At 40.5% G+C, this 27,097-nt stretch overlaps 1 protein-coding gene across 4 annotated transcripts in view; it reads right to left on the reverse strand.

The window, feature by feature from the left end:
* mpdz (multiple PDZ domain crumbs cell polarity complex component) overlaps nt 1-27,097 on the reverse strand; it is a 67,807-nt gene that overhangs the window by 30,760 nt on the left and 9,950 nt on the right. For 2 of the 4 annotated variants that reach the window (XM_026161917.1, XM_026161918.1), the window contains exons 2-15: nt 14,106-14,165; nt 10,905-11,071; nt 7,911-8,060; nt 7,009-7,148; nt 6,395-6,608; nt 6,049-6,171; nt 5,644-5,841; nt 4,896-4,998; nt 4,422-4,510; nt 3,577-3,811; nt 2,082-2,159; nt 1,690-1,769; nt 1,415-1,561; nt 4-174 (exon numbers count right to left, since the gene is read on the reverse strand). In XM_026161917.1, the coding sequence (XP_026017702.1) occupies nt 4-174; nt 1,415-1,561; nt 1,690-1,769; nt 2,082-2,159; nt 3,577-3,811; nt 4,422-4,510; nt 4,896-4,998; nt 5,644-5,841; nt 6,049-6,171; nt 6,395-6,608; nt 7,009-7,148; nt 7,911-8,060; nt 10,905-11,071; nt 14,106-14,165 (1,955 nt within the window). Of the gene's footprint in view, nt 1-3; nt 175-1,414; nt 1,562-1,689; nt 1,770-2,081; nt 2,160-3,576; nt 3,812-4,421; nt 4,511-4,895; nt 4,999-5,643; nt 5,842-6,048; nt 6,172-6,394; nt 6,609-7,008; nt 7,149-7,910; nt 8,061-10,904; nt 11,072-14,105; nt 14,166-16,797; nt 17,273-17,294; nt 17,517-27,097 lie in introns of those variants that run through there. The other 2 variants (XM_026161919.1, XM_026161920.1) reach the window with 2 other exon arrangements.

The following is a 27,097-nucleotide window of genomic DNA, read 5'->3' on the forward strand; positions in this document are numbered from 1 at the left end:
TACCTTCAATTTCGATGTTGTGGACAAAGCCTCTGATTCTCTCTGCTCAGCATCCACCTCAGGCTGAAGGTCGGGGGCCGGCCTGCAGCATGTCACGTACACGTGGAGCGGAAGCTCCTTCAAGATTCTCACTACTTCTTTGTGGCTCTCACCAATCAAGGAAATGCCATTGACCTAAGAAAGAAAAGGTTAAAACTTAAAACTAATCATAATATGAATTTAAAATCAGGACCAAGTGGTTACAGTACATGTCACGTGGGATAAAGTGCCTCTCAGCAGCTGAGCCTTAGCTAAACGGATCTCTGCTGCAGATCTTTGTGGACATTTTCTTACTATTCCTCCTAAAAAAAAAGGCAAAATGCCAAAGAATAATTTTAGTAATCCCAAGAAGCACTTCTTATATTTATTTATTTACTTATTTATTTTATTTATGTGTGGGAAGTGGAAAAAGTTGTAAACTCAGTACTGACACCTTTTCAACCTACGTTTGCAGTTCTCAAACTTATTTTGGCACCTCAACCCTCCTCAAAAAGAGAGAAGGGATCATTAACCATACGAAAGAATCCAGTTCATTTTAAAAAAGCTTAACACAGCTGCAGTAGCAAATCCCTGTTTATTTTCTCCAGCTAAATCAGATTCATTTAACATTGATTCACCCCATATTTTCCCAGTAGCCTACTACGCTGCACAGTTTGCAAACCACTGACTTAAGTTATTGTGGCAACAGTTGCCCAGCAGAAAGGGAGCAACATAGCAACATTAGCATTAATCTGCAGGTTGGCGCCACTCTTGCAGAAAACAGGAGGTTTTTAGACCTTTGTACTGAAACGGCCTCCTGCCAGAGATGGAAATGAGAGTGGTGAGAATAAACCGGAACAGCTAAAAGGCAAGCCATGAATACAAAACAAAGACCTAAAAGTAGCAAAAACAAATGTAAAACCAGGAATTTATTTACCATAACTCCAAATAACTCATTTGGAAACATACTTAAACAGCTGATACACCACTGATTAATCCAGCTTTCAGCTCTATGTGGAGTGATTTTTATTACTTTCTTTGGGGGAACTATATTTGGGGAAATATATGGAGCGTAACCTCCTCAGACTTCACCCTCTTCCCCAAGCATCCTTGAATTAGGTGAAGTTGTATCAGAAGCTTATCCTCTGTTGGTGAATTTTTAGGTAGGAATCATTCCTAATAAGTGAAGCCCATACATGCCTTATTGGCATATACAGCAGTTGTCAGGCACTGTGTTATAACTACAAAGGAAACACCACAAAGACCATTATAATCAATGTAAGTACTTCCAGAGTTGCTGTATGACAATATGTACTGCACTAAAACTGAGCTCCATGAACCAACCAACCAACCTTCTGTAAATACTAATAACAAATGTAATTTTCGAGTATTATACCTCAAGAAGCTCATCTCCACTGAACAGCTTGCCACAGCGACCGACCGGTCCCTCAGGAAGGACAGATCGGATGTAATGATGTCCGCTGTTGGCTTCTAGACTGATGCCCAGACCGCTGTTCTCGGTAAACTTCTCCACCTGAGCCACCTGTCAGGGTAACAGTAAATCACATCTCTTTATGTGAAGTCTGTCAATGATTCAGACCCTTTTGTTTGATGACCCAGGTCACTGTTATTTTTTACAATATCTGCTATGAATCTAAACAGTAAACTTACCACAACTTCATTACTTGGGCCCAGAATTTCCTGCCACTTCTTCATTAACTCCTCCTCTTCAAAAGGTGTTAAGCTCGGTTCTTCAAAAACACAATATGTTATGCAATAACACACAAAAATTAAGACGGTGTTGTCATAAGCCATTCACAGGTGGCACTGCACCATAAACTTCCAAGTATAAGCAAAGTACTTGAAAATGTGTCGTGGAAGATCAAATAAACCCTTATCTGCTACCATTTAAATGTCTGAACCTAGCAACAGCAGCCGTCTCAGCATGTCCTCACATTGTGTGCTGCTAGTCGGTGCGGTCCTGTCAATAGAAGCCCTTATCTGTCAGATTTGGGCCCAATATCACTGCTAAAGCACACGGAAAAAGCATCTCAGCCTCCTACCATGTTTGTCTTCTGTTAGCTGATCCGTGGCAGGGCTGACATCAGATCCTTCACTCTTTGTGTGGAGCTGCTTTTCATCTGTGGAGACGGTAAACACACAACGGACAGTGAGACGCACAAAGGAGCCATCGACCTTCCACCAGCAGCACACGCACAGCACAAAAAACCCTCAACACTGACACAGAATCTGTTAGTGCCTAATCACTCTTGCTTTGAAAGAGGACCTTCTCTCTTTTCCCTTTATATCAAAAACACATAAAGCGCCTTTGCTAATGTTTGCTAATCCATAAAAATACCAGGACTTTTAATACACGTTTAATGAGCCTGGGACTCATTTTTGTCTTTGGGGTTCCGCAAGGCACAGAACTGGTCACCCATGAAATGAATACTTGCCATGAAGTGAATTTTATATTAAAGTCTTTTAAGTTCCAGCATACAAATACGACTCAGCAGATTGTTATGGAAGGATGTGACAACAGTTTAAGTTAATGGTTCGATTTCTTTCTGTTGTTTCATTCATTTAATGATTGAGCAAAAAGCACACTGTGCACATACACACACACACTCCTGTTTCTCCTATACTCAGAGTTTTCAAAGCAGCCAAAAACTACTCTACCCTTCTTCCCTTTCTGGTTTTCTTCATGTTTCAACTTCCTAGTGCTAAAAATAATCACTTTCAGTCTCCATCTATTACTGCCGACACTAAACAACTTGTGCAAGTTGCTTGACTTTCTTCTGCAACAGCCCAGAGGTCCTGGCATTAAATAAGTTTCTGCTTATTTAATGCCAATATTACATAAATGCAAAGGTATTAGAAAAACACACAAGAACGAAGATAAATGCAGGTTTCTCCTTGGTTGGGATGTTATGCATTGTGCACTATTTTACTATTCTGAAAGTTGATCTACTTCAACTCTCAACCAACATGATGCTAAGTTTTGGATTCCGTACACTTAACTATATTGCCATATCTGAGAAAATAGTTTTTGTCCTCTTGGCATTTGTCAGCAGCGTTAATTAGCATATTTCAACCTCTAATTAGGAGCGACGGGGCTGTAACGTGGGAGTATTCTGCTGCTATTATGAGGAGGAACCTTTTAACCTGCAATAAGCAATTATTTTTCAATATTAGGAATTGGTGTAAAATGGTTACTCGCAATATGAAAAAGTCGATTTCTCTGCAACTGAATGATCCTGTGTTCAGGCTTCAGCTTCCTCACTCTATGCATATGATGTTGTTTTAGGCCATAACTCCAGCCAACAACATTTGTGTGTGGCAGGAGTAAGTTCTGTTTGCATCTGTTTACAACACCATAAAAGTGTCTGAAATTTCCTTTTGGAGTCACATGGAAATGACTCCTCACTGCATCATGAAACTCCTGTCTGAGCCAAATTTACACATCAAATGACACCTTTTTTGACAGGATGATGAGAAGTAAGGGATTTTTTTTTTTAATCTATCCTCATTAAATTTCTCTCACTTAATCCATCCTACCTTCAGCAGCCTCCTCAGCTTTCTTTCTCTCCAGCTCCAGCTCCTTCATGACGGTGGTGGTTGTGGGGATGGTGGTGGAAGGGGGGAGGACGGTGACAACGGGGGCTGTGACAGGGGGGATCTCATCGGGCCTGAAGCCCCGCCGGATCAGCTTAAGGTGGACCGTCTGGCCCGTGTGTCTCAGCACTTCAACTGCCTGTTGATTGGTGTATTCCTGGATGTTCACGCCGTCGACCTGCAGAGGGCGATCTCTCGTGAGCCGGTGGATTAAAGGAGAGGCAGAACGGCTTGCTTGCACAATATGAGTGTGCTGAAGCGCCATCTATGTTCTTGCTGGAAAGAGATGAACTGCAATGGCATTAACTAAAGACTGATTTCTGCACCCGAGTGTCGTCTAATCCACGACTTCATTCATTTAGGTCATTCAGGGCAGGTAGGAAGTAGATAGTTTTAAATCCCTCACAATCACGAGCGTTTAGGTGAACTCCCAAAGCAAGTCCATCCTCACACACCAGCACACAAGTAAGTCAGAACTTCTTCAAGAAAACATGTAAAAACATCCACTCATGGCTTCACTGTTAATGACCTACAGTAATGAAATTACAGACTTAACTGCTCGGTGTCCTGTTTCAAAACTCTTTTATATTCAGAGTCGCAAGAAGAACAAATAAAAAGCATAATTGGGAATTATTCAAATTCATGCATCTCATAATTTCCCTCCATTGCCTAAATGTGTAAATTTGATCACAATCAATGATAATATGAAACATTTGCTGCATGTTTGATCTCGTTCTGCTGAAAACAGAAGCCAGCCGTAACCAAAAGAGCATAATTAGTGTACTTACTGCTATAATCTGGTCTCCAATGTGAATACGGCCATCTTGGTCTACAGTGCTGTCTTTTGTTATGCTCTTAACAAAGATACCAGAGGGCTCTGAGGAATCAGAACAGTTGAGACACATAAATGGGTGAAGACATTAAATGTGTTTCAATTTGTGTTTCAATAAACGGAGGGCACTTTTTACTAACTTTACAAATTACAGATCCCTGAATATAATCAGAAATTTCAAACTATTTACAGAACGATCAGGTGTTCGGCATTCAATAAGATGCCACACAAATTATTTGTACCACTCCACTATAAAGGAGAACGTCACAGCCTGATACCTGCAGGCCTGACAGCAGCAGGCGTATCACTGCTCCTGTTTCTACCTGGTTTCTACTCTGGTTTTACGTGGCCTATCAACACAATTTAAAAACTGGCATATATAATAGAAATATAAAATCTCCATATTATTTTAAAAAAATCAGTTTTTCACCTGAATTCTTATCTCCAACATAACCAGCAATAGTGATCCCGAGTCCTTGGGTGTTCTTAGTAAGGCTCACATCAAATGCCTCAGCATCCTCTTCCTCGTAGCCCTGCGTGTAGACGCAGAGAAATGAGTCAGCATCACAGCAGAAACCAAATGAAAGCGATGTTTTACTTTGGAACAGAAGAAAGGAAAATTGCGGCACATCAAAATACATTGTTTAACTTTGATTAATGAGCGCTCAGTACCTGTCAGCCAAAAATAAGACTCACAGTTACTGTGTGTGATCACAGGGATATGATGTTTGTCATTCACATTGTGAGTCACTAATAATTCAATCAAGTCAAAATAGAAGCGAGTGCTGAAAATGGCCATGAAATTGCTGTTTGTAGGAGGCTCTGAGCTTTTTTTTTTCCTTCTTTTTCTGGGAACGTAAAGCAAAGTGTGAGTCACAGGTGATGCAACCTGCAATTTTCTTTAATTGCATTTGTACTGGCTTGTCAAGCAGGAAGAAAAGATAAAACTGGATATGAAGGACCTGAAGTTTATGTGTGAAGTTTTTTATATATATAACTGTGTATGGTGTGTCTTGCATGGCAGGCAATTACCATCAGGATGACGGGTTCTCCAGAAAACGCTTTATTGCGAGGATAGTGCGAGTCATAAAATCAATTTGAATGAGACACGCGTCTCTGTGATGTAAAAAAAAATTTAAAAGAGGTATTTGGGTTTACAGAGGAACAGATGCCCTTACCTGCTGTTCGCTGACAGTGGGGAGCACCACAGGCATGACAGAAGCAGAGGGAGTCTCTTCCAAAGGACCTCTGGTAACAACCAGCTTCACCCTGTTCCCGCACTGCCTCAGGACCTGGGCCACCTGGTCGCTGCCCATGCCGAGCAGGTCGGTGTCTCCGATTCTCAGGATGTGGTCCCCGCTGCGCAGGCGGCCATCCTGTGGCAAGAAATGATTTCTATATTAACTCTGCGCTCATTATGGCATTGTCACTCCTAAGTGACAGGTAATTCTGTGCTTTCCTGCAATTACTCATTACACATAACTGACAGGAGTCATCTGTCTAGAACACTGAAAGTGTCATTGGCTGTGAGCGATGAAAAAAGACATGTCCTAAAGAAGTGACAGACACAGCTAAAGAGTCACCTGATCAGCAATGCCTCCAGGAAGTATAGTTTTGACTATAACCCCGGTGGTTTTTCCTCCAACAATACCAAAGCCAAGACCGGTGCCATCGTTGACAAGCTCAATCGTCTCCACATGTTGCCACTGAGACAGTAACAGAAGTGAAACACAATGTTACCCAGTGTCTTATTAGGAAAAATGTACATCACTTAACAGGTATGTTTGTTTTCTGTGTCGTGGTGCTGGATGGGGATTGCAGAGCAAAGAGCAAAGTGCATGTAGTTTCTTAAGTCCCCACATGGAAACTGTGTCAGATCACAACACGCTCCTTGCAGAGGCCCCACTGGTGTGTCAGTGTACTCATTACCGCGCTGGAGTTGGCTGATAATGTGCTGGCAGCAGAGGGCGTGCGGGACACTGCAGGACTGGCCAGCTGAGGTATTGGCCCTCTGGCCACTGTGAGCTGCACCCTGTCTGAAGCACTCTGCAGGATGCCTATAGCCTGCTGGTGGGTCACTGTCTTGTCCAGAGGCTGGCCATTAATGGCCAATATCTGGTCGGCTTCTTTGAGTTTCCCATCGCTGTAACGGGGAAGAAGCATGCAGCAGAGGCAAGGACACAGAATGAGAACCCTTATAGTCACCAGATACCACATTATAGCTTTAATCTTTGTACCTGTAACTTTGAATTTGTCTTTGGGTGAATACATTTAAGGGTGTTTATATCTGAAACATGAAAAATGCAGCTTCCACTCTTTTAGGATTGGTGTGACGCAACATGTGTTGCAACAGCTCACAACAGCTTTACTCTGGTATTTCCTGGCAAGTATAAAAGTAATTCTCTAATCTCCCAAGACAATCTGTAAACGCACCCACCTGACTGTCTGAAACAAAGTCCTAGAAATTTCAAATTAGAAATCAACAATTAACCAGATGCTGAAAGAATGTCTGGAAGACATAGCAGCATGTTTTTCCTGCATACCAGTGAGCGACACTTCCTGGTTGAATTTCCTGGATGAAGATGCCGAGCTCTCCGCGGTTCTCGCTCTTTAGGCCCACCACGCTGAAGCCAAGACCTCCGGACACTGGCTTCTGCAGATCCACATGCGTCACATAACGTCCCTGCGTAATACACACACAAACCTTGTATTACACATATATATATATATATATATATATATATATATATATATATATATATATATATATATATATATATATGTGTATATATATATATGTGTATATATATATATATATATATATACACATATATATATATATATATATATATATATATATATGTATATATATATATATATATATATATATATATATATATATATATATATATATATACATTGGCCTTGTGCTGATTCACTAAAGCATCAAAGCTACAGGCAGCCTTTAGAAGTCTATTTGAAGTGCCTCGAGAGAGGAGCACTGCGGAGTTTTCTTCTTTTTTTGACTCTCTTTGAATGTTTGGTTTGAGTTATAGGACTTATTAAAAAGTAATCTTGCCTATTTTTGTGTAAAAAATCAGTAAAATGTTAAAAGATTGACAAAAAAAGTCTACTGGGGTTTCAAAATAGACTTGCCACAATAGCATTATTTTAGCTTATGCGCATCCCTTTCTGCATATCCAGTTCTATTCTATTCATAAGCCTATCCCAGCTGTCGTAGGGCGAAACACAAGGTACACCCTGGGCAGTCACACAGAGAGACACTTTGGACTGTGGGAGAGAGCCTGAGTACCCACACAGACACGGGGACGACATGCAGATTCCACACGCTTTGTCAATATATGCCATCTAGCTTAAACCGACAATAAATTAACAAAATGTTAGCACGCATTACAATAACTGCCTCCCTTCTAGCTGTTTGTACCTGCGCCATGGAGTGGATAATATGTTCAAATTCTTCGGATGACGTCTTCCCATTGGCGTGCGTGGGAGCTGGGGTGTCTGAGCAGGAAACATGGCTGCCATTGGGCTTGGCTGCTGTGAGATCCCTCCCTCGTGATAAAGGGACACTCCCCTGAAATGATAAAACAGAAATGTGAAAACTACAGATACCTCCCTGACACTTCTATGTTTACTCCTGGATTTTGGATCTTCCTTCTACATTCCTTTAAAGTGAACATGAAACACTACATATATAAAAGTTTACCCATCTTTCGCCTGATTGGCTGGCATACAGTGCTGTAGTATATAGACAAAACATAAAGAAAAGCATAATAGGTCCACATTCAAACACATGAATGCTATTGAATCAAATCCAAAACTGCTGGGCTTTCAGTTTGAATGGGGCATAACAGCTCAGAAAATCTCCAAAGCGATCCTGTACACAGCAGCAGTTGCTGGCTTTAATCCAACCAAAGACAATTAAAAGTTTTAAGGGACAAAACAAAAAAAGGCCCATTATGCCTCATTTGTACTCTGAACATAAAGATCTTGCAAATTAAATTTTAGACACCAAAACTCTGGATCTGAGTGTCTAAAAAAACCACCGAGATGGCAGACAGTTTGTTATCCCTCCATGATTAGCTGCATCTATGGCACTCTAATCCTTCAGGAGATAATAGCTCTTAGCTGATGTTCCAACAATGATGAGGCTCCAAATACAATATTTTTATCGGGGCCAGGGAGAAGCATCGCTGGCCATCTGGATGCTTTAATATGCTCGGCTCTTAATTACTGAAATGACTTTACTTGTGTGACAGATGAATTACATGAAGGCGACAACTACATAAAACAGTGTTTTCCCGATTTCATTAGCCAAAGGGTGTAATGTTTATGACTTTCCGAATTGGATTCAAAAGGACGGACGTAATGCACGGCAATAATTCTATAAACACTCCATTTGGCATATGGCGCTGCCAGGCTAAAGCTGTCCTTGTGAACTTGTGAAATTTGCATTAGGAAGTTGGACTGTGCGACTTTCAGAGCTTCGAGAACATGTACTGTACATCACGCTTCCTTTAAATACAGTCCCAGATTAGCACTCAGAAACAAAACTCCATTGGACAGGATGCATTAGTGCCGCACACAGCAAACAAAACCCCGTGGGCCCGGCTAAGTTAGCGTAGCATGCTGCTAAGTTGCCGTGCTCATGCATGAGCTTTGTTAGCTGGGGCCCAGCTAAGAGGATTAAAGTTCCAGTTTGGTTCTTGAACATTTAAGAAATTGTTTCTGCCCCACTTCACACAGTGGCAGCGGCCTCTTTCTCATTGGAGAGTAGGGCCTTGTCGCCATAGCGACGTGGGCTAAGCAAGGCCTAACTAGCAGAGCCAGAAGATGGGCAGTGACTGTGTGTGTGTGTTTGCGTGTCAGCCTCAAAACACAAAAACAAACCATCTCCCCAAATTGGTTCTGATTTACACGGCCACACAAACACAGCTTGGGTCTGAAAGCCCCAAAGAAACATAACACACTTATAGTTGTTGCTTTTTTATCTATTCATTTCTCAAAAATATTACTATTGTTATAACACAGAAAAGGTCCATCCTTTGGTTTGAACGAACTTTAAGTTGAATGGCTGCTTCTTAAGTTTTCTATTATAAAACAGAGGAATCTGCACACACACACACACACACACACACACACAAAAGAAGGTACCTATTCTTGAAATAAGTCAAATCGCTGGCGCACAAAAATGCCACGGGGCTTTTTAAATCTAAATTCCACAAGGGGTAAAAAAGCGAACATCCCTTCCTCCCAGTGCATAGCTCGCATACTTTCGTCTCTTTCTCTGAAACGCTTACCCTGGCCCCTTTCCTCTGTGACTTGAGAGCGCTTTCCTTCCACTCAGATGTTTAATTCTCAATGGGGAGAATCAGCCAGAAAAAAGTATCTCTGCTCATGTACCCATATTATATCTGGCTTGTGTGGACCCTGACAGCAATTTGGCCATAGCGGCAAACACTACTGGGAATGGGGATTGAAAGGGTGAGGGGAGGATGTCTTGACATAAGCCAGAAGTAGAATCAGTGAGGTCACCAAGGAAGCAGGGAGAGATAAAAACCTGAATAAGGATATCAGAAACATTCCAGCCTAGCTGAGGTAGAGCTAAAGCAGGAGTTCCAGTTTTATCTTAGAAATTCCTTCTTTTTTTGTCATGATGCTGAAAAAACCACTGACAAAATCCCACTGCAGGTTCACTGAATACTGTTACAGGCCGGTCAGAGTGAACGAATTCAGATTGTCCCACAGACATGTAGAAATAGACAATAGCTGACCTGTAAGAACAGACACTTTAGCCACAACAGCAGGCTGGTCAAGGTGCAAAAGGTGAAGTCAATCAAACGCTAATGAGATTGGGAAAAGAACAAAGGAGGGAAGTAAAAGCACAGGAGGCCGTATGAGGAGCTAACCTTCAAAATGAGACGTGATGACGGAAAACACTCAACATAGAATTACAATAAATACGTGTTTAAGGCACTGACCATCCCTTAAATGGTTGCTGTCTGGAGTTTATGTGTTAAATATTAGAATTTAGCATAATTTCAGTGGTCAGAAGCCAAATATTCTCAAAACACACCAGTCAGCCCAATAACTCCAGCATCACTTCCACTGCATACACAACTTCAACACTCAAGAAGGCATTTAGTGCACACAGTGTACGACATGTAACTAACGGCAGTATCCAAAATGAGTCCTGCCACAACTGTCGCCAGTGTGAAGCCATTTTGAGACAACTATTGATAAGTTATATTAATGTATAAATATTACATTTAAAGTAAGTAGAAAGTGTTTTTAACCATCTGTGACATCATATAATCTCTATCCTTAAGACACACAGTCTAAGAAAAACATGGCATAAGAAATGTGAGCCAAATTGGAGAAAATATAAAACTTTTAAGCAAAAAGGTTTGGGGTTTACCTGATCTCTGAGATGCTGGACAGACTTCTGCAAGGCCAGGATCTGATGGAAGAGGGGGCTCTGGAGCACTGACTTGAGCAGGCTGAGCTTCTCCTCAGTGGGCACTTCTCCCCGCTCCTTGAGTTTGGCCTGGAGTCGCTCCACCGCCTGCAAGGCACGCTGCGTGTCTGCAAACCGTCGCATGTTTCAGTGACAGCGCCAGAGTGAAGGCGACGATGCAGGCAGCCGGAGGTGTGGGAGTGACAGAGGTGGAGAGAGGTGGAGAGAGGTGGCGAGGACAAAGACTTCATCAGTTCATGGGTGAAGATAGCGAGGGTGGGAAGAGTGTTTGGATATTACCTTATTTATTCATTTAGGCATCCTGATTTAATTATTAAGAGGATTCTTTTAAAAAAAAGCCTCCACAACCATTTGAAACATGACTTTAACATATTTATGTTTAACAATAACTCAATGACTTGTAAATGTATAGGCTAGGCTTAGTTAAGGCCGGTTGACTCTCAACAGGCCTATATCAAAATCATGTAGCCACAAGCTTTTGCACAGAAGAAAAAAACTCAATTTTCAATGCACTGCTTGTTTTTGGAATAGCAATGTTTCCTTTTCTTGACTTTAGGGTCAAATGGTGGGTTACACAGGAGCGTAGAATGAATGGTTATCAGGAGGAAAAGATAAAAGGACTGGGACCTCCACGCTTTGTTTGCTGGATCCTCTATAAGCCCTACAACCGAGTAACTCCAGAGTGGCTTGTTAGTAAGGATGGGCCAGCCAGACGTCATCTGAGCAAAAATGAAGCAATTTCAGAAGCTCACCAACTGTGACTAACACCTAATAGGCCGTGCACGAGGTCCAAAACACTTTTTGCACTGAAAAGCTTTGTTGTTTGAACAAAAAGTTGTAAATAGGCCAATAACACTTGAGCCCTGTAAGATTTTTTTCTGCTCACCACTGGCTCAGTCCAGACAAATGTAAAATTTCCACTGTCCTTCCCTCCATGTGGATAATTAGGAATACTAAATCAATGTGGCATGGACAGTTAGGTCCATAAGTGTCTGAACAAAGACACTTTTCCACAAAAGTATTGCATTAACTGTTTACGAATTGCAGTCAAGCTAACATAATTTTTAATATAAGGACTGTAAGAACCCATTAGCATAAGTTAATGCTGTTTTTCGCCTGTGTAGATGCTGCTAGGTGTTTACTGCAGTCACCTTCATGTGCTGCTTGTTTGAAGCCCTTTGCTGCAATTAGTTTTGTCTTTAGTAACTGAAAAGCATGCTCTGTTGAACACTAGGTCCCTTACATGTTCATTGAATTGATTCTGTAGTATTCTTTGGGTCATTTTCCATTTACACTCTGAAACACCATCCAACCAGTTTTGCATTTGGCTGAATCTGAGAAGTGTATAGCTCTTTATACTTCAGAATGTATCCTGCTGCTTTTACCAGCATCCACATCAACAATAAACACGTGTGACCTAGGTCTACCTGTAGCCTTACATACCCATAGAATAACATTGGCTTCACGTATGCTTTGGATCGTGAACTGTTCCTTGCCTTCTCTCATGCTTCTCTCTTCCCATAATTCTGGTCTAAGTTAACCTTGGTTTCATCTCTCAAAAGACTTTTTTCAAAACTGTGCCGGCTCTTTTCGATTATTTCTGGTCTAGTCAAAGTCTAATCTGTCCTTCCTGGTGTTGGGGGTAACCAGGAGTTTGTACCTTGTTGCATGAAGGCGTCTCTTGATTGTATGATATGCCTACATCCTGGAGTGTAGTCTTGACTTGGTTATATGTTGTTGCAAAAGTTGTTTTGATTAGTCGTTGAAGTAATTCTGTAACTACCCACTTTAGTTTTCTTTCGATGTTGAATGCACCAGACTGACGAACTCTCTGACAGGTTTATTTGGGTTTTTCAGCTTAATGATAGCGTCCCTCATTTGCATCATTGTCTCTTTAAAACCTCAGATTGAGAGTTCTATTGAACTGCTAATGCTGGCATAAAGTTCAACATTTGGACTCATTACTTCCCTCATAAATGAGTAATGAGGGAATCGACCTCACCTGCCAATGAAACTACTTGTCAGTCAAATGTCCAACTACATTTGAACGTCTGAAAATGGGGTGCTATGTATAAAAATGACGGTAATTCCTAAACAGTTAATGCAAAACTGTTGCAAAACCCCTTGAATTAAAGTTAAAAGTCTGCACTTCAGTCACATCTTGACTAATTTAATTAGAAATCCACTGTGACTGTGTACAGAGGCAAAATCACAAATAATGCGTCACTGTCCAGAAACCTAAGGACCTAACTATGTGTGAGTTTGCAGAAGAAAAGGTGGTCCTTGAGCAAAGCCTAAGGAGTCACAGATACATCAGCCAAATGTGCTAATTGCCATAGACCTACTGGGAAAGAAGATGACATTTACCAATGGCAGGAATAATGAGCTGACTAAATGTTTAACTGTAGAGTGATAAAGAGTTGAAATACGTTAAAACAAGCTTCTTTTTTTGTGAAACCCAACCAATAAATCTGTATTTTCAGCCAAAATGGACTTATTAAAGATCTGGAGCTATATGAAAACTCTGATTTTGTTTTTTAATAATAACGCAGAAACGATGCTTAGGCTAATTTAGAATTAGTGTTATCAGTTTTTCCAGCAGAGCAGTGCCTGGAGCACACGTATTCATCACAGTTCATCATTTGCAGCTGACAAACACACAGTCAACATTCGCGTCCTGAGAGTGACCACAGATTGCTGTTTTAAAGAAAGAAGCTGGCAGCACCAATTTGGCGTCATGCTTGACAGTTGGGCAAATAAATCTCTATGGGCACAAACAAACAATCAAATTTATGGCAACATTATCAGATATGGCAACATTGGCAGCCCACGGACATTGAACTGAATCCAGGGCCTCTTACGCTGGTTGAGAAAACTCTCAGCTTAAGCCAAATGTGCAAAGCACAGCCAGCAGAGACGGACACCCAAACCCCCGTGCAAAAACTGCTCATTTTTAAAAGAAGATTTTCTTTTTTTTTTGATTATGGCAGTGTTGAATCTTAATTAAACCGAGTACTGGTACTGGATTCAGCAGTCTGCTATCATGACCACATTCAACCCTAAAGCTGGTTCAATCATGGATGAAATCATGAATATTTTATAGATGCCTGGCATAAAACAATTAAAAAACCAAATACTTACCCATTGTTTCTATCATTTTTAGAGCGTCGGATGAATGTGTAGTGTTCCCTTCATCAAGGCCTGAAAATGACAAATTCAGTATTTAATGTCTTTTTGTGAGCAATCAGAGAACTAAATATTAGACCACTAATTCACGCTGTTTCCTTTTATTTTTAACTTCCACAAAGCTCTCAGAGCAAGAAAAATGGCTCATGCTCCTCCTGGGTTCTCCTCCCAACTTACACATTTTCTGTTCAAAAGATTAACATTAAAAAGAAACTAGATTTATTTCATTTCTGTTAGGTCCATATTTATCTCTGAAGAATGCTTCACTGTGTGCATCAGAGCACCATTGTGCTGAATAACTGTCCCAGTTTGTCGAGTCTCTCGACAAACCGGCTGCCAGAAAAGCGCTTCTACTCAAGCTTCTTAGTTCCCTTGTATTCCACTAATGCTCTTATTGATGAATAAATACCAAGTAATTTACATTACTGAAATTTCATACAGCCGGTATTAGATGAAGCTTGAGTATCCATTTTGCTTTTATCAGATAAATATCACCTCACTTCTCATACAACAATGATAATTAATTATCCTCTCATACAACAATCTTATAAGCTGCTTTAAAACTAACACAACACCCTGCTAACATGACAATTTTCGTATTTAATTGTTGTTCATTTTTTTCCTTATAAATTACAAGTTTACACTGACTTTTTATTTACAGTGTTACTTAGCTCATAAATGAGTGTTTAAACTGTTGGTCAATATTAGGAGTGGGGGGTGGGCGAGCAGATAGAGCACAGTATCGCACTAATTTAGGTGGTGATATTGTATTAGTTCTGCGACACCAAAAAATACATTTTTATTAGCTAAATTAAAATTCGTTGGGTACTACTACAAACAAGATGGATCATCTCGTGCAACACCAATCTGAGATAATGGTAAGTGTGCAAACTTACTTTACACTGGCTCGACCAAACTTGTGATTGTCCAGAGCTTTAGGGTAAGGTAAGGTGATAGCACAGGTCACCTGATACGAGGTAACCTTTCTGCAAATAGTTGCAGACTGACTTGGAATGACTGCAATCGCTCTCAGGGAGATTGTCAAAGGTTTGCAAATAATTGCTGTCTAATTTACAGATAGATTGAGTCTTTGTCAATGAGCACAACGCGAGAGGACTCAACTCCACTGGCTGCCAGTTGTTTGTATTCTGGTTATATTCCCGTAGAGCCGGAAGGCTGCTGAGTGTAAATGTAATAGTTATGCAGACAGATTACATGTAATTGTCAAACTGACCCCAATCAATCGTAGATTGATATTATAGCACAGTGAGCTGGTCTTATGGCAACATTAATGTCAGGTTTTAGTGACAGTGCTGGTGTGTTTAATTGTCATTTGCCTTTTCATTATCATTGAACAACAACATTATGATGGTTACCACTGGCTTTTATAATGTCTATGGTAACACACAGCAAAAGAGGAAAAAAGCGCTTATATTCTGCACAAAAAAATACCTAAAGGGATACCTGATTATGAAGTAATCAGCTCAGGAATTTATAGTTATTATTTTAAATTCCCTAAAAGCTGCTTCAGTAAATCACCCTTGCTATTGACTGGTGTCATCCTGCTCACTGTTCCTTTCAGACACATATTTTCTGACTATTTTACCTGGAAAAAGTCTTAATTTACCAATATTTCATTGTACCATTGTGCTTGAAATCAAAGTCTCATTTTGCACAATGGGTGGATTCAAACATCTATGTGAAGTCTGGCTATTTGTTCTATCGAATCTGTCAAAACAATATATCTTTGTGAAACTGACTCCAAATGCTGCCTTGGAAAAAAAACTGTTACCTTCAAAGTGCATGCAATCAGATCAGAAAGGCAAGAGAAGGAGCAGTGACTCCTCTACTGTGTAAAAAAAAAAAAGACAGTGCCAATAAGCTCATAAAGACTCTCAGTACCTTTAAAGCTTTAAAAGCTAACAGTAATGCATGATGAAGGTGATCATGTTGTTTATATTTACCTAATTCTTTTAAGGGGTGCTTGCTAACAGAGCCCATGCAGGGAACATGGCACTTGGCTGCAGAGAGTGGCTTTGTAAGCAAGCATGATATGACTCAGGGAGACGTTACACGATTAAAGGAGATTGCTCAGACAATTAAAAGCCCTGTATAGACTCTCAGAATAGCTGCAGTATCTGTGGCAAAAGGATCACCACAGCTCTGGTTTGTTTATGCATTTGCTTCACTCATTACTGCATGTGTCCTACCTTTTATGCTGAGTGATGAGCTAGTATGTTAGCCGTGTATTTCACTCATGTAGTGGTGTATTTATGTAATAAATCTGCCTTCACACGCACCTTACAGTCACTTGTGGCAACAGTAGTATACTATATGTGGGGGTTTTTTCAATGACATATGTGGTTCAGTGTCTGAAAGTAGCTTTACCATTCCTTAAGTGAATCGCTTAAGGATGCACACACTATAGTGGTATGTAATGAATCACAGAAGGCCGGAGGAGCTCATTAGCCGCTATTACACACTAGATATCAGCCTCCAAAAAAGTCGTTTAGCTCCGCGGGTAGCATTTCCTTGCGAAAATAATCATTAGTGAGGTTTGTGGCGAGTATAGTTAGCTAATAAGAAAACGCAGTTATTTTATCGCGGAGTTCCTACCCACCAAAAATCAAAGAAATTAGCACTATACCCGTGTTATTTCTTGCTTAATAAAGCGTTTAGTACGTCGTATTTGTTTAAAGCTGGTATATCCTGCCCAGGTTCGGTGGTGTTTTGAATACAGTCGACAAGGCACTCGGGACAATCCGATTTTCTCAACCCCTCCTCCTCCTCCTCTTTCCCCATCTCATCTAGCAAGAAAGCAACAGGCTTCCCGACGCGGGGACGGGAAAGAAGTTACACACTATCAGGGCTCTGTATGGCCACAGAAAATCGCCCAAGCTGGCTTCTTGCAGTATATATAAACACTTTTACTTGAAAAAAAAAGCCTCTTGGATCTATTTAAAGGCAGTCTGGTGTGATTATGTGACCAACCGCTACAGAAGACGTCTCACAATGTTTTCCTCTAATTAGCGACATTAAAGCTAACAAAGGGGGTGTCTAGCTTGAGAAAAGCTGAAGTTAGTACACACCGAAGACTTCAGTAACGTTTCCTTAAGCGAATCCCGTTTAAAGAGAGTCACTTACATGAGTGTGGACGCTCTGCTTTCCCGGCGGCCAGGATCTTGAGCTATCCTCTGTTGTCCTGCGGCTAACGGCGCACTGACTGGGGCTTAAAGATGGGGCGTAGAGTAACTCGATCCTATGTGGACACTTCCAGCGATAGCCGCACCGACAGTTCAGCTGGGGCTGAGGCGCCGCTTGCTGGCTGCCCTGACAACTAGGCCCTACATACATGGAAGAAGGCCTGGCTGCCGTGTAGGGCCAGAGCTAAAGTCCCAAAAACAAAGCAAACTCACATAAACTTTAAATGCACACTTAAAAAGAAGTGCAATTTCAACAGTACAATTAAGTTTGTCTGCAGAACAGAGAAATCCTGCTCCTGTAAATGAAATAACTATTTGTGCATAAATTGTAAGAAATAAATGTGTAAAATTATCTAATTTCTCAGATTAAACTGTGATTATAACACTTTTTTTTGGGGGGGGGGGGGGGGGGGGTTATTTAATAGAAAAGGATCTTGTTTAAATTACTGTTAGAAAAAACCCAGAAATTTATATAGATTTTTTAAAAACATGAATCTTTCTGTTATTTATTTGCTTATTTGTTAGTTTGGTGTATTATTAATGAAAACAAGGGATTTCTTTATCACTAGGAAGAGCTGTAAAACTTTTCAAAATACATTTTAAAGTAAAAAAGTTATGGCCTCCCTCAAATTTTCCAAAGCTGTCCAGTGAGCCAGATCAGAGCCTTCGCTGGGTGGCATTTGGGAGAGGGTGAGAGGTAATGTCTGTAATGGACATTATCTTGGCTAGTATCCTCTCACCCATCACCTCTATGGAGTCTAGGGGCTGGCCAGGATGGAGCTGGCCCTCTTTACCAGTCTATGCCTTCTCCTGCCAAAGTGCTACCCGACTTAATAGATGCTGTAACAAGAGAGACAGAGGGGCATGAGGGGTTAACCTACCCTGCCTATAAACCGACATTTAAGTGGAGAAAAGACAGCAGAAAACAGCTTTCCAACTGCTTTCATGGGGCAAACAACAGGAAATTACAGATAAATCACAGCAAAACTTTCACAGAAGGTTATTACCTGAAAAAAGTTGGTCTGGGAGACAAACACACACAGCCCAGCGATTTTGTCTGAGGCAGTTAAACTTGGCCCTTAAAATTATTACTTTTGAGGAACACCTGACCTCAGCGAACCGAACGTGAATCACAGGTGCAGAAGTGTATTTGTTTAAGTGCCCTTGAGCAAACACACAGTCTCTAAAATGCATAAAATACACTATAAAGGAAGAGTAATATTGCGCTCATTCATATTAGATATATTGAAGTTACCGTGAGGCCCATGCCTACCATGGCTGGAGCCCGGGGATGTATTTGTTTTAATAATTCATGTTTTCTCTGCATTTTTTTTATATGCTGCACTAATTATAAACAATTCAGCGAATTGTTGGAACGGTTTTCAGTCAATCCAAAGCATTTGTGTGAGAGTCCAATCAACAGGGCAGTTTATGCTTCTAATTAAATATGACTCCCATGCACTGCTAGCTTGTTAACCACATACAGCTCACCCACACACTTATGCATGAATACTTCATGCTGCCACCCACACAAGTTCATGGAAAAGCTAGATATTTGTCTAATATGCATTTAAGTGTAATGAACAGTATACTCTGTGCTTTTATTACTTCACAAGATGATGTGATTTTAACTCAAAATGCAGAACATTTAGTAGACACGAGAAAAGAACTTGTCATCTGTTAATTGTGACTCAGATCTAGCAGCACAACAGAAATGTAGCAGTGCTGTAATTTGCATTGTTTTCCACATTGTTGCAAAGGAAAAGCAACTATTAGGCACTGGCTGGTCAAGAAAGCCTCTTAATACTATTTCTGCCCTCTCCAGAATTGCTTTTATTTTTATGGATCAAGACCTCAGAGGAGAGCAGGAAAGAACAGGGTCAGTCTGTAAGAAGTCATTTCACCAACGGGGAGAGGGATACAAGCTGCTTTCAGGGAGCTGATACTGACTAAATCCCTTCACCATTTATATCTTTACTTCCACCTCCCTGCTTATCCACCCTGTAACTCCCCTCTTACTCTGACAATAAGCCACTTTTATGTGGGAGGTCTGACTCAGCCAAATGCTGAGAAAGACAAGAGATTGAAACAAGATAGAAAGGAAGAGAGGTGGAAAAAAACATCTTAGCTCAGTGTTAAGCAGCTTCAGCATTTTATATTTTTATACCTGCCTGTCACAGGCCTTCAGCATTAGTCATTGTTTGAGACAGCCTAGTTAAATCTGTCATAAATGGATTCAGATCTCTTTTCTCAATACTCTGAAAAAGGATTATTTTAGCTGCATTTAACTGTTTTTTGGACCAATTCAGCATTTGATGTACAAAGCTTTGCAAAAGTCACAAATCATCCCTTATGTCCTTATATTTTGCTTCCAAGGAGTCAGGTTTTATTGCTCTTGAGCAGTAGTTCTCCAGGGTTTCTGAAGGTCTGTCAAAGTTTATCTTTGGTCACGGGCTGCTTTTTACTCATTCAAAGAGATATTAGCTGAAAACTTGGCATATTTCGGCACAGCACCTCAGAAACTGGGCAAGTGAAGTATAGAAGAAAAAGTAGCAGACCTAAAACGTTATCTGTTGCAAATGAACAGTATGTGAAAGCAATGTCCTTAAGAAAAAGGTGGGAAAAAGACAGCAAAGAGTTGACACAGGACATGAGAGATGCTACTGGACCTTCAGTTGATCCGTTTACTGTTACTGAAGCCTCATCAGAAATAGTCTCAGTGGAAGAGTGGCTGTCAAGAAGCCTTTCTTAAGAAAGGGAAACAGGGAGACAAGCCTGAGATATGCCAAATTACACAGCAACTGGACTGAAAATCAGTGCCAACAAGTCTCATGGAGCAATTAATCCACATTTGAAATTTTGGGTTCAAATCATTGTCAACAGAGGCACTATGATGGGTTGGAGCTGCATTTCAGTCAGTAATGTTCAGGGATTCAAATATTATTTACAGAAACAATGAATTGGAAACATAATTACACAGAAATGTACAGTCAGATTTGGATCCACCATGCAATACCATCTGGAAACGACTGACTGACTTCATTTTTTAACATGACAATGATCCCAAACACACTGCCGTTGCATTAATATTATACCTGGATAGAAAAACACACAGTGGAACATTATCAGTCATGGATTGGCCTCCTCAGAGCCTGGATCTCAACGTTATTAAAGTCATGTGGGATCCTCTTGACAGGGAACAGAACAAAAGGGAGCCAAAGAAGAGCTTTGAATGTCATTCAAGAAGCCTGGAGAACTATTCCTGAAGACTGCTGAAAGAAATTATTATTATTTCACATTTTCTGAGCAAAGGAAAGTTCAAGTTAGTTGTTCAGTTCTACATTTTATACAATTTATTATGATTTAAATTTCCAAGTGTTCAAAAATATGAATATAAGAAAGTAAAATGTGTCAGTATTTCAAATTTGATACTCATATGTGTCCAATATTAGAGTTGGTGTAATTTCTAGTACAACAATCTAACTCTGCACCTTACACATATAACAATAAACTCCCAGTTCTGTTGGGACCAAAGTCTTTCTATGTGACTATATGTGACTGTGCTAACAGTAACAAAGGGACTGGCACACTTAATATCCATGTTAACATGATTAACACTATTACCAACATATATGTTGTGTGAATAGTGTGCGGAAAGCTAATACACAGTACTTTGCACCACTTACGTTCACACAGCCTGATTGCAATTGACTGTGGAGATTAATCCGACGAGTGATTATTCAAGGGCGCTGTGATTCCGCAATACAACAACATTTTAAAAAATCACAGTTACTTCCTCTACACTGCATGAAAACTACACATTTTCATGAAAAGTACAGCTTTCTAGATATCATGTTTTGTTGGAAACACACTTGCTATATGAAGTCATATGGTGTAATAAAAAAAAAAACAACCTGAAGGAATCACAAATTCAGTGTCTGAATCATATTGGCAGAGTGAATGCTGGTATTGTCTGACTGTCTTGATTTATTGCCAATAAATCCATCAACATTCAAATAGCCTTTGGAACAAAATTTTCCCAAATGGTATAAAAAAGCTCACGGAAAGATCTGAAAGTCGTACTTTTATTTTTCATATTAAAAGGTCTAGCCTGAATAATTCACTAAGTACTTGTGCAGCACTCTATAATACAGCTTCTTGACCACTGTGGGAGTGCGTGTTGGGTCAGTGCTAGTAAATGGCAAAACAAAAGGAAAAGACTAGAAGATTTAAGAGTTTTAAAACTAGAAGGTTGTCTTGATAGCGGCCTTACAGTAGGTATTTCTAGTCTTGTATCAGTGGTTCCTCAGGGTCAGTAAACTGAAAATTGAAAGTTTGGCCTGATATTGTCGTCGAGCAAAGGTCACATGAATCGTAGGAAATCAATAAGCCTGGTCCTGTTGGGAATGTGAATGTGCAGATGGAATTTAATGCCGGTCTCGGGGCTACTTTTGAAGATTTTAAGACACTTTGAGAGGTCGTTTTGTGTCTTGGAGGGTTTAGTCAGAAGGGAAGTCATAGGGTCACCCAAAAATCAATCACCCTCTGCCACTTGAGAGCATGAATGTCCGTGGCAAATGTCAAGCCAATCGAGACAAAAATAAAATCAAATGAAAAGAGTTTTTTTTTTTTTTTAAATGACTGCTGAACTGCAACCCTTGCTTTTCTCTGGTACTCAGCACAGATCCGGGTCAGACATGCAATACTAAAGTAAGAAAAACGAGTTTACAAGACAATGGTGGTATATTGCAAGTACAGTATAATCAATAAAGAGCTTTACGTGCTATGAAAGATTAGAGTATATTATTTCAGAATTTCAATGTGCAATAACCAACAGTTGTGATATGAGTGAACGTGATTAGTCATCAAGTATCTTAAATGTGTGAGCGTTGGCATCTGTGCCATTACTTGGTATTGTTAGGTGTGGCTGTGTGCAGGCAGGAATAGGACCCAAGGTGCAGACTCCGGAGACAGACGTGAACTCAAAAAAGGCTTTAATTTAATACTCAAAATATAACAAAACTAAAAAAACTCAAAACAAACTTAAACTAGAGAAATGACAGAACACACAGCTAAGAAAACGGTAGATCGCGACACAGAGAAACACTGGGCTTAAATACACAGAAGGAGCAATCAGGGAATGAATAACAGGAGGGAAACACAGCTGGGGCAAATCAGAACTGACGAGACAAAAGGAAGCGTAAACTGAACACACTGAGATAAGACAGAGACCTTCAAAGTAAAACAGGAAACACATAACAGACTCACATGCAGGCACTACAGAGGGAACAGAGACGTGGGACCAGGGCAGACACAAACACTGACTGAACACGGGGATATAGGAACTTAGGATACACATAGACGCGAACTAGACAAGGGGATGCAGGTGATAAGGGAGACAGAGCAACTAAAGAAGACATAGACATAAGCCATAAGACAGAACTCAAAGAAACCAAAAACTAGACAGTATAAATAATATCGTAAACTCAAAAACCCTGGGTCAACGACCCAGGCATCCTAACAGGTATAAGTCGTTGATTGCTAACCCGACCTGCTAGCTTATTACCGACAATTTATTGCCTCCACCGTCTTTTCAGCTTTCTGTAACGCTACACTAAAAGGAAATTACAACCTGCATTATGTGAAAAAGCTGTGAGAGAAGGTAACAGACAGACAAGTCCTCAATATCTGACCTCAGGGAATCTGACAGCTGAAATTAGGGCCTTAAAGCTCATATTTCACAGTGAGTACTGCTCTCGGTTTCATTATATAGCACTGAAGGGCTTCTGAATGCACTGTGAGTCACAGCAGGTGAGGTGAGCAGCTATAACGTTGAATGAATGATGTATTAAATGTCCATTCAGTCTTTAAAGGCTAGCGTTGCTCTGTTTCGAAGAGGGAAAAAAAAAACTTTGGTTAATTTATATGTGACCAAACTGCTCCTTTCACCAAATGTCTTTATATTTGAGTCTTCACCTATTATTGTATTTGATTGACACCGTCACAGCATGCTTTTCACTGTGTTAAATTGCAAGTCTTCTTTGAACAACTCTACAGGTGGTTTGACTACATTCACTGCTGTTATGAAGGCATGTCATACAGACTCTATCCGACTGTGACACATTATATAATGTTGCCTTTAAAACTGAATTTAAGTGTTCAACTTTAGGTTGATAACTCTTGGGTAATAGTTTTAGCCTTTGTCTTAAGAAAGATTTTCACATATTTCTTCTATTATAACTCAGATTATAAGAATTTAAACCCAATTTGTTTCTTGAAGAACCTTAAAATGAATAGTAGCCATGCTAACAGCTGTGTGAGGAGGCTAGTTAGCATGCTAACTTGTTGATAGTAAATTTTTTTAGCATGTTTAGCTTTGCTTCTTGGTTGACCATATTTAATATGTATGTGAATTAGCACTAAACAAAAAGTACAGTTGATTTTGAAATGTGACCTTTAAAAAAAGAACCCAATACATTGGAAATTTATTAAGTATTTATGGCTCTAATGTAGCTGTGTGCTAGCTGAGACATGACTAGCATACAGTAGCTGTGTCCCAAAACGTAGGCTGCATCCTCCGGAGCCCACTTTTTTAGACCGATTACGTCACAGCGATGCGACGAATGTTGTACCAATTCGTAGACTGCTCCGAATCTGGCCGGCAAATGCATCCTCCTTTTCCCCAGATTTGAAGGATGGGTCGGGTGTATCCTTCGTGGCCCACCATATCCCAGAATTCATAGTGCAGCCTAGCCAATTCCAGTTTCCGACAATGGCGGCTGCTACTAAGTTTTAATATTACTCTTATTACTCTTTGTGTGTTACAAAATAAACTTTTAACATATTTTCAGGGGGAAAAGTAGCTGTGTAAACTTCAAATATCTGCTTGGTTTATCAAGACGTCACATATTTGCACAAGTGCTCAGACGTTTTCAGAGACGTCTGTTACCCACCAGATCCATAGTGAGCTGGGGGTTCAAGGGTCACTAGAACAGCGGCGAGAACAGCAGACTCCCGGCTTAATCATTTTCAGACCCCCGCGGTCTTTCACTGCTCAGGTTAAACATGATATATAAGTTACTCAGATAACTGAAAAATGTTATTGTTTGGCTTTTTTTGGTGTTTTATTTGTTCCGGAGTAAATCGGTTTGGCTGAAATCTGAAGCCTAGACCGCCCCATTTCACAGCCTTGCACTTCCAGCCTTCTCGATCCTCCGAAGGATGCGGCCTAGGTTTTGGGACACAGCTAGTATCTCCCTGGAGAAGATGAGAGAGTTAAGCTAATAATGTTACCTTTTAAGGTAAGTAAAAATACTGTGGGTACAGGCGTTTGAATATTTGTCATAATTTTTAAAGCCAAGTTACACTGACGTGGCTTGTATTTGCATCTAAATCACTTTGTCAGCATCTTATTTTATCAGCATTTTCACACCACACTTTTAAGGGAGATGATCAAGGAGTTGCCTGTCACGATGATAATAAATAATGTAGTGTTGTTTGTTGAAAAGCTGAGGAAGTAGCTGCCATGTTGCTTGTGTGACAGGGTATAAAAAATGGTTCTTGTCAAGAATCTCTAAGAAAACTGCTTTTTAACTGATCTTTGATGTAGCGATAAACATGACCACCTGCTTACAGTACGGCAACATTTCTAGACAGCCACTTACATTTTGAGTATGAGCCTATAGAAACACAATACACTGAATTTCATCAGCTTCTAAATCAAAGCCAGATGTGCTAGCAAACAGATGCCTAGTTTTCACAGGACTTTATGCAGGTCTGTGAAAAACTAAGTACACCACAATTCAATAACTTGTATAACCATCTTAGCAGCAATAACTTGTAGTAGCCATCTTCTGTATGACTTTATCAGTATCTCACACTGTTGTGGGGGAATTTTGACCCGCTCTTCTTTACAGTGTTGGTTCATGTCATTGATATTTGTGGGTATTCATTTATGTACAGTTTCTCTAGAGGACCCACCACAGTATATCAATCAGGCTGAAGTCTGGACTTTAACTGGACAACAGCATATTTCCTTTTTGTTTCCCCCAAACATTCTGTTGTACATTTACTGCTGTTTTTAGGATCATTATGTTGTCCTACGTTAGCTGTTGGACAGATGGCCTCAAATCTTCAGGAGTTCATGGTCAACTCGGTGACTGCAAGATTCCCATATCCCGTGGCTACAAAACAACCAAATCATTACCCTCCCACCACCATGCTCGATAGGCATTTATGCTCATACGCTGTGTTTGGTTTTCACTAAATATGGTGGTGTGCATTATGGTCAAACATCTCCATGTTTGTATGTCTGTCCCAGGGACATTGTTCCAGGGGTCTTGTGGTTTGTGCAGCTGCAATTTTGCAAACATAATCTTTGCTACCATGTTTTTTTAGAGAGAAAAATCTCTCCAAGCAAGCCATACTTATTGAGTCTGTTACTAATTGTGCTGCCATGAACTTTAACATTTAACATGTTATCTGAGGTCTGTATAATGACATATAGCTCTTGGGATTTAGCAGTTTCTTGGAGCAGTGCACAGTCTGACCTTGGAGTGAATTTGCTGGGACGTCCACTCTTGGGAAGATTGTGGCATTGTGTTAACACACACCTGAATGCTTCAGATCAACAAAATTCTGCTTTTAAGCTTTTTCTTTTTTCCACATGAGTGTAGATGCTAACATTCTTTGTTGTCTGGTGCTGGGCAGGTATTTCACCCATTTTATTTCTAGAACAGCTATCATACAATGTTCCACAGACAGAAGCAGTTTAAGTGACAGTTCAAGGGTTAGTGGAAAGATTGATCCTGCTCATTTGTCCAGGACTGATTGGCTACTGGGAGCAATGGGAGAGAAAGAGAGATCCCAGAAGGACAAAAATCCAAGTGTCATGAAGACCCTGAGAGCACATCTGGATCACATTCAGCTTGCTTACAGAGTTGGGAATGCCATCATCTACATGCTCAATTGTGTCTACACAAATCTGGATCTACCTGCAGGCACTGTGAGGGTCGTGTTTTTTACTTTTCCAGTGCATTCAATACCTTCAGGTCAACCCTCCAGGGTGATAAGCTGACAGCGAGGCAAGTGGATGTCTCTTTCGTGTCCTGGATTGTTGATCACCTGACAGGAAGACGACAATATGTGCGTCTTCAACATTGTGTATAAAAAGGATATCAGCAACACAGCAGTACCACAAAGGGGTATCCTTATCCGTTCCTATTCACCCTCCACACCACGGATTTCAGCCAAAGACCTGCTATCTTCTGAGGTTTTCCGATGTCTATGGTGGTAAGATGCATCAGTGAGGGTGATCAGATGGAGTTCTGGGCTGTGGTGGACTCCTTTGTCAGAAGCACGAGTAGAATCTTCAAGTCAAAGTGACAAAGAGCAAGGAATTGATTGTGGACTTTAGGAGGACCAGGAAACCAGTGACCCCTGTTCAGTCCAGGAGGTCAATGTGGATGTAGTGGAAGACTATAAATACCTCAGAGTACACACTCACAATAAACTGGACATGATTAAACACTACTGGATTGTTTAGGAATGGGCCAGAGTTTCTATTTTCTGAGGTTTTCTATGAGTATGTTGTGGCCGGTGCCATCCTCTATACTGTTGCATGCTGGGGCAGCAGGTTGAGGGTCACAGATGGCGATAAATTTAATAAACTCATACGCAAGGCCAGTAACATTGTGGGGATGGAGCTGGTCTCCTTTAAGGTGTTGTTGTAGAGGTGGATTTTGT

This window comes from Astatotilapia calliptera, chromosome 3 (assembly GCF_900246225.1).
Source record: "Astatotilapia calliptera chromosome 3, fAstCal1.2, whole genome shotgun sequence".
NCBI classification, from domain to species: domain Eukaryota; kingdom Metazoa; phylum Chordata; class Actinopteri; order Cichliformes; family Cichlidae; genus Astatotilapia; species Astatotilapia calliptera.